Raw genomic sequence first — 8267 nt, 5'->3', positions numbered from 1 at the left:
AATATACATACACCGTATGTATATATGTATAAATAAATAAATAAATAAATAAATAAATAAATAAATAAATAAATAAATAAATAAATATAGATATATATGTATACAATCATATATAAATATAAGCATATATGTATATATGTATTTACATATATATACAATAAACGGCAAGTTATTTTCAATGCTGCAGCAGCAGAAGCAGCAGCAGCAGCAGAAGCAGCAGCAGCAGCAAAATTCCATCCAGCCCCAACGCATGCTTTATTTAGTTATACATAACAATTTATTTTTTATTTTTATTTCTTTTTCTTTATTCATATACACATAGGAGGGAATGAGACAACTGCAGCAGTAGCAGCAGCAGCAGCAGCTGCTGCTGCTGCTGCTGCTGCTGCTGTTGCTTCTGCTGCAGTCCGGTATCGGCAGCGGTGAGCTGCTGGTGTGTCTTAGATAGGGGGAGGAATAAAAGGAGAAAAAAAGGGAAAAAAGGAATTAAATAATAAATAATTAAATATTTTATTAATTAAATATAAATAAATTATAAATAAATAAATAAATAAATAAAAACAGGGAATAAGAAGGAGGCCCTTATAAGGGTTTCTTCTTAGTGGTCCGGTCTGCTGCTGCTGCTGCCGCTGCTGCTGTTGCTGCGGCTGCGGCTGCGGCTGCGGCGGCTGTGGCTGTTCCTTTTTCTTCCTTCTTCTCCTTCTTTTTCTCTGTTTTTTTAATTAAACTAAATATATTTATTTAATTTAATTAATTTTATTCTTTTTTATATAAGTAATAAAAAATAAATGTCTCTATACACCCTGTCTTATAGCAGCAACAGCAGCAGCAGCAGCAGCAGTACGCTCGAGCCCCGTGGTCCTCGGTCTCTCCTTCATCATTAGCTGCCTATACACTGCAGAGCTGCCTATACACCCCAGAGTGTATATAAGACATAATAAAAGCTCATCATACACCCCAATATATTAATTAATTAATTACTTATTTTGCTGCTGCTGCTGCTTACGGTGGACAAGGAGACACCGCACACAGCTGCAGCAGACAGTGAGGCCCGACCTTCCATCGTGTCGGCGGCGGCAGCAACAGCAGCAGAAGCAGCAGAAGCAGCAGCAACTACAGCAGCAGCAGCAGCAGCAATAGAGGAAGACAGACCCATGTAGGTCATTAGCTGCAATGCAGTGTCTCCCTTATGAGGCCCCCAGTGCCCATGACCGCAAGACTGGGGGCCCCCTTCCTCCTGTCTCTCCCTCTTATCTAACTCCTTTTGCCTCTTCTCCTGCTGCTGCAGCAGCAGCAGCAGCAGCACCTGAAGCAGCAGCAATAAATGGAGAGGAGACAGGAGACACCTTGATGTATAAGTGGGGCCCTTACGCCCACCATGCAGCTTACGCCATTCGAGGGCCCCCTCAGGGGCCCCCCCCGTTCCCTGAGGGCCCCCATCAGTACTCTGGAGGGTACCCCCAGTACCATGAGGGGCCCCTCCAGTACCCTGCAGGGCTCTCCCAGTACTATGAGGGGCCTCCTCAGTACCTTGATGCAAAGGGGGGCCCCCAGTACCCTCGGGGCCCCTATAGTGATGCCCTAGGGATGGTGTCTCCTCCAAGGGCCCCCTCCCCAGGTGTCTCCTCATTGGGCCCCTTTGTGTCTCCTGCAGCAGAAGATTTTTGTACCCTAAAAGAAGGAAAAGGAGACAGTAAAAGAATAAAAGAAACAGGGGACAGAGGGGCCCCTGCAGCAGGGGCCCCTCTGGCCCCTGCAGCAGGGGGCCCACCTGCCTATACACCCCACCTCTTCTTTAGAAATGACAGCAAATGTGCTGTACCCAGCAACATCAGAAGGAGAAAAGGAAAAGGGTAAGCTGCTGCCGTTGCTGCTGCTACTGCTGCTACTGCTGCTGCTGCTGCTGCTGCTGCTGCTGCTCGCACTACCGTCGCCACTGCAAAGCGTGCTGCTGCAGTTCCTGCTGCTGCTGCTGCTGCTGCTGCTGCTGAGGTCCATCATTTTGCTCCATTTGTTTGTTTGTGTTTATTAGATTGGTTACTTCTGTCTCCTATCTAAAGGAGGTACGAATTATCCGTCGCATAGCTGCTGCTGCTGCAGCTGCTGCTCCTGCTGCTGCTAGTTCTGCTGCTCCTGCTGCTGCAGCTGCTGCTCCGCGCAGGCACCGCCGCAGCAGCAGCAAGAGGAGGGTATCTGGTCTTAAGGGCTTAACACAGTTTGCTGCAGCAGCAGCAGGAGGGTCCCCTGTTAGCCTAGAAGGGGTGAGGTGTGCAGCAGCAGCAGCACCTGGTGGTGCAGCAGCTGCTGCAGAAGAAGCCCCAGCAGGAGCAGCAGAAGGGGGGGGAGCAGCAGCAGAAGGGAGACAGGGAGACAGGACAAGGAGGAGACAAGGAAGGAAGCAGAGAGAGGAGACACAAAAAGGAGACAGTAGGAGACAATCGGAGACACTTTGGGCCCCTATACCTTCCTTGCTGCGTATTATAGCAAGAAGGACCCCTTTCTTATCTATACTAAATAAGCAGCAGCAGCAGCAAGAGCAGCAAGAGCAGCAGCAGCAAGAGCAGCAGCAGCAAGAGCAGCAGCAGCAGCAGGAATCACAACAAGAGAGCAAGGAGTCGCAGCAGCAACGCAGCACTACAAGTGCTACAAACTTCTTCGGGAGTCCAAGTACTACCAACAGCAGCAGCAGCAGCAGCAGCAGCAGCAGCAGGGTAGAGGAAACACGGCAGCGAGAGTTTCTGCTGCATGCATCCTTGGATGACAGAAGCAGGAGACAAGGAGGGAGGAGACACCAAGAAGGAGACACTTCTAGGTGTCTGTCTCCTTTAGTGTCTCCTCCTCGATGTCTCCGCAGTAATACTGCACAGATCCTCTATACCCCTGCAGCAGCAGCAGCAACAACAACAGCAGCAGCAACGACAACAACAGCAACAGCAACAGCAGCAGTAACAGCAACAGCAACAGCAACAACAACAACAGAGACTTCGGGTGTATGCGCAGCTCGCACCACCCGCAGCTTTACTGCAACACTGTGTATCCGCAGAAGCAGCTCTAGGGTGCTGCCGGCAGCAGCAGCGACAGCAGCAGCAACAGCAGCAAACGGGCTAGAAGCAGCAGCAGCAGCAGATCCGCAAGACAGAGCATGGGTTGTCTCTGAGTATTGGCGGGAGTCAACAGCAACACAGATACACCTAACCAGCAGCAGCCAGCAGCAATCTGCTGCTGCTGCTGCAGCAACAGCAGCAGCAGCTACTGCTGCTGCTACTGGCAGCTCACTCTCTTGGGAGAAGAGACAACAAAGCAGCAGGAGGAAGGGAGACGGCTGCTGCAGCAGGAGAAGCTCTACGCCAGGACTGCATGTCTCTGCTGCTGCTGCTGCTGCTGCTCGTCCCCTTGTTGGTGCACCAGCAGCAGGTTATGCTGCCGAGAAGACGAGTTCAGATCTTCCCGTTGCTGCTGCAATGTCTCCTCCTGCTGCTGTTGCTGCTGCTGCTGCTGCTGCTACACTGTCTTCTCCTACTAGTAGCGGATCCCCTCGCGCAGCAGCACGAGAAGTGCCTCTCCTTAAACAGCAGCAATCAGCAGCAGCAGCAACAGATCCAACGACAGTAGCTGCAGCAGCACCAACAGGAGCAACTGACACGACAAAACGTGCAGCAACAGAAGAAGCAGCAAGAGCAGCAGCAGCAGCAACAGCAACAGCAACAGCAGCAGACAGACGAGGGACAGCACAGGCGCTGCGGCTCATCGCCGCTTTCAGAGCGAAGATTTTTGGTGTCTCGGAAGGCAGCAGATGGGCCATGCAGCAGCAGCAACAGCAGCAGCAGCAGCAGCAGCAGCAGGAGCAACAGCAGCAGCAACAAGAGCAGCAGCAACCACAAGAGCAACAACAACAAGAATGCTGCAACGAGGGAGCAGATGCTATGGTTAGCAGCACCAGAAGCAGCAGCAATAACGGTAGCACCAGCGACAGCAGGCGAGAGCAGCAGCTGCAGCGGAAACAGCAGCAGCAGCAACAACAACAACAACGGCGGCAGCAGCAGCAGCAGCAAAAGATTGCCCCTCTATCTGCTGTTCTGAAGTTAAAGCCAAGGCGGTGCTGCGCCCTCACCACAGGCAACACGCCAACAGCGCAGCAGCAGCAGCAGCAGCAACAACAACTGCAGCAGCAGCAGCAGCAGGAATCACAAGAGCAGCAGCAGCAGCAGCAGCAGGAATCACATGAGCAGCAGCAACAGCAGCAGGAATCACAAGAGCAGCAGCAGAAGCCAGATGAACTCGTTCGGTCGCCAGCAGATGCATGCAGAGGAAGACGGCTTCTGAAAGCCCCACAAGAGGCACCCATCGCTGCTGCAGCAGAAGCAGAGACGGCAGCAGCAGCAGCAACAGCAGCAAAAGTTGCTGCAGTGTCTCAAGAGGCCGGACATATCTCCCTGTCCTCCACTACTAAATTTAGCTGCTTCCTCAGAGACATCAACACTGCTGCTGCCTCTGCTGCTTCTGCTGCTTCTGCTGCTGCTGCTTCCCTGCTGACGGTGTCTTGCCAGCAGCAGCAGCAGCAGCAGCAACAGCAGCAGCAGCAGCAGCAGTTGGAAAACCAGCAGAGGCAGCAGGTGCAGCAAAGGAGCAGCAGCAGCAGCAAGAGCTCCATTCCCTCAGGTGTTCTTACGATTGAAGCACAGAAACAATACAAAGAAATTCAGGCAGCAGCAGCAGAAGCAGCAACTGCAGCAGCAGCAGCAGCAGATGCTGAAGCAGCAACAGCAGAAGCAGCAGTATCTGAAGCAACCGCAAAAGCAGCAGCAAGAAGGCTCGATAAAGGTGCAGCAGCACGAGCAGCGGATGAAGCAGCAGCAGCAGCAGCAGCAGCAGCAGCATCCACAATCGCACTGCCTACTTGGGGTAGCAGCGAGAACAGCAGCAACAGCAGCAACAGCAGCAGCAGCAGCAGCAGCAGCAGCATCCGTCAGAAAGTACAGCAACCCCACCCTTTTGCTGCTACCCTAAGGGAGGGGCCCCTCCCTAAGGGTACCACTGGGGCCTCGGAGGGGACAACCTGTCTCTATAGAGCAGCAACAAAGAGGAAAATTAATCTGCTGCTGCGCTACCATCAGCTGCAGCAGCAGAAGAAAAAACAGCAGCAGCAGCAGCAGATTCTGCCGCTGCAGCAAGCAGCAACGGGAGCAGCAGCAGCACGTCGAGCAGCAGCCAGCAATTCAATCGGCTACAGCAAATGGGCAGCAAGCCGCAGGCGGAGAGCGGATAAGGAGGGCAGCAGCAGCAGCAGCAGCAGCAGCAGTACAACCACCAAATCCTCAGCAGCAGCAGCAGCAGCCAGCATGCAAACAGCATTCCTCCATCAGAGGAAGCCTTCTTCCAGTGTACTAGAAGAGCAGCAGCAGCAACAACAACAGCAGCAGCAGCAACAACAGCAGCAGCAGCAGCAGCAGCAGCAGCAGCAGCAGCAGCAGACAGGATATGGCCGCCTTAGGAGGAGAGGCGCAGATCTGCAGCACTCTCTTAGGCTGTATATGCATGCAGCAATTCGTCAGCAGCGGCTGCAGCAGCTGCGGCAGCAGGTATAGGAGAAAGATACACACACACACACCCTCTGCTGCTATTGCTGCTGCTGCTGCTGCTGTTGCTGCTGCTGCTGCTACTGCTGCTGCAACGATTAATGAGTTGCTGTTTGTCTGTGTTGCTGCTGCAGAGGGAAAGAGAAGAAGCAGAACAACTGCAGCGCGAGGCATTCGAGCTCAGACCTAAACCTGTACCAAGGTAAGACTAATAACACAACATACAGCAGCAGCAGCAGCAGCAGCAGGAGCTGGTGCTGCTGCTGCTGCTGCTGCTGCTCGTTTTGTTGCTTTTCATGCTGTTGCTGTCCCTGCTACTTCCGCTATATACTTGTTTGTTTGCTCCTGCTGCTGCTTCTGCTGTTGCTGCATGCAGGCACACATACAAGCGGCTTTGCCCTCAAGGTACCCAAGGGGCCCCCTGTCTCTATCGGTCTTGTTGTGGGAGCCACAGGGGCCCCCAAAGCCTTTCTCAGGGGCCGCCGGCTGCCCAGGGGCCCCAGGGGCCTCTTTCTTCCTTGCATGCATCTACTGAAGTGTCTATACACTTGGCTGCTGCTGCGCAGCAGCAGCAAACTTGGGAAGAAGTACCAAGGAATGGGGAGTACGTACACCTGCAGCAGCAGCAGAAGCAGCAGCAACTGCGGCAACAATTGCAGCAGCAACTGCAGCAGAAGCAGGGGAAAAAGCAGGAATTAAAGGCTCTGCTGCTGCAGCTGTTGGCAGAGGAAGCAGATGACCTGCAGCAGCTGCAGCAACAGCAGCAGCAACCGAGGCGCAGCAAGCATCAAGTCACAGATATTGCAGCACCGGCTGCAGCAGCAAAAGCAGCAACAGCAGCAGCAGCAGAATTGCAGCAGCAGGCAGTTTATCGCGAGCTCAACGAGCTCCCTGCTGCGTCACGTATAAGACAGCAGCAACTGCTGCTGCGGCAACAGCAGCGGCTGCAGCTGCAGCAACAAGACCTGCTGCAGCAGATGCAGCAGCAGCACCGTATGTTGAATAAAGAAGACCTGTACACCTCAGCAGCAAATGGCTGCATGCGTGGCTTCCCACAGCAGCAGCACCAGCTGCTGCAGCTTGGGGCAGCTGCACATGCTCCTGCTGATGCTGCTGCTGTTGCTGCTGCACCTGCTGCTGCTGCTGCTGCTGCTGATTGGGGGGTGTCAGTAGATCGGTGGTCTATGCCGTGTATAAAAGGGACTCCTGTTAAGGCAGCCTCTAGGGCCTCTGTAAGGAGAGAAGCATCTGCGGTGTCTCCTCAGCTGCAGCAGCTGCAGCAGCAGCAGCAGCTAAGACAGTACGGCTCTGCTGCACCCAGGAAACAGCTGCTGCGTTCAACAACAGCAACAGCAGCAACAGCAGCAGCTGTAAGGAAGACCACGACTGTTACGCATGCTGCTGCTTATGCCCACAGCTCTGCAGCAACAACAGCAGCAGCAACGGAGGATTCCTTTGCTGCTATTGCTGCTGCTGCTGCTGCTGTTGCTGCTGCTCCGCCACCAACCCACCGGAGCTTCGGAGGTTCTGTAACGTCTACTACACGCAGCACAACACCAACAGCAGCAGCAGCAGCAACGCCAACATCTGCAGCAGCAGCAGCAGCAGCAGCAGCAGAAGCAAGCGGTAGATCGTTGACCCCCTGTAGACCTAAAAGAGCAACACCTTTTGTTTGCGGCAGCACACGCAGCAGCCACAACATTTTGCTGCAGCAATCAGCAGCAGCAGCAGCAGCAAGACTTGCTGCAGCGGCCAGCAGCAGCAGACAATCAAGGAGATCTCATAGCACAGGATCCCTGCTGCCAAAGGCGTCAACAGCAGACATGCAGCAACAGCAGCAGCAGCAGCAGCAGCAGCAGCAGCAGCAGCAGCAACAGAAGCAGCAGCAAAGGGGACGCAGCGCAGCAGCACGTTATACAAAACAACCTCAGCAGCCGATTAAGCGCAGCCAAGGGGGCCCCGTACGCATGCAGCAGCAGTTGCAGCTGCAGCAGTTGCAGCTGCAGCAGTTGCAGCAGCAGCTGTTGCAGCAACAGGAGGAGCAAGCAGCAGCAACAGCAGCAGCAGAAAGTTTGCTGCTATCTGTAGAGGCTGCATCTGTAGAGGCAGAAGCAGAGGCAGCAGCAGCAGAAGCAGCAGCAGCAGCAGCAGCAGCAGCAGAACTACAATCAGCACAAAGAAGAGCAGCAATGGAGTTATTGTCTCTTTGTGTCTCCTCCTCATCTAAGGAGACAGAAAGGAGACACAATAATAATAAAAAGGAGACACTTGTCTCCCCCCTAGATAATAAGCATACAAGACACAAACAGCAGCAGCAGCAGCAGCAGCAGCAGCAGCAGCAGATGAGTATACACTCAAGACTGCATACAACAGCAAGTTCTTGTGATTTGCTGCTAGAAGGAGACAAAGATACACCAAAATTAAGGAGACACTTATTAATAGATAATCAGGACCTATGGGCAGCAGAATATTTATAATCTCCTCCTCCTGCTGCTGCTGCTGCTGCTGATGCTGCTGATGCTGCATCTACAGTAACAACAGCAGCAGCAGCAGCAGCAGCAGCAGAGACAGGCAGCGGAGGACTGTTTATTTACTATTTTTTCTGTTTTTTTGTTTCTTTTTCCTATTAAATACCTATAATATAGATAAATAAAATATTATTTATTTTATTTATTTATTTATTTATTTATT

At 52.7% G+C, this 8267-nt stretch overlaps 1 protein-coding gene across 1 annotated transcript; it reads left to right on the top strand.

Moving 5' to 3' along the window:
- Window positions 1-1173: 1173 nt before the first annotated feature.
- Window positions 1174-8053, top strand: EMWEY_00038200 (hypothetical protein, conserved; the record flags this gene model as incomplete). Its single annotated transcript, XM_013482318.1, has 4 exons — window positions 1174-1853; window positions 2162-5579; window positions 5711-5778; window positions 5953-8053. The coding sequence occupies 4 exons, from the start codon at window positions 1174-1176 to the stop codon at window positions 8051-8053; spliced, it is 6267 nt and encodes a 2088-aa protein (XP_013337772.1).
- Window positions 8054-8267: the final 214 nt, after the last annotated feature.

This window comes from Eimeria maxima, genomic scaffold (genome assembly GCF_000499605.1).
Source record: "Eimeria maxima Weybridge genomic scaffold, Emw_scaff588, whole genome shotgun sequence".
Lineage (NCBI taxonomy): Eukaryota > Apicomplexa > Conoidasida > Eucoccidiorida > Eimeriidae > Eimeria > Eimeria maxima.
The sequence above is the reverse complement of the archived record's forward strand: the minus strand, read 5'-3'. Positions and strand labels throughout refer to the sequence as shown.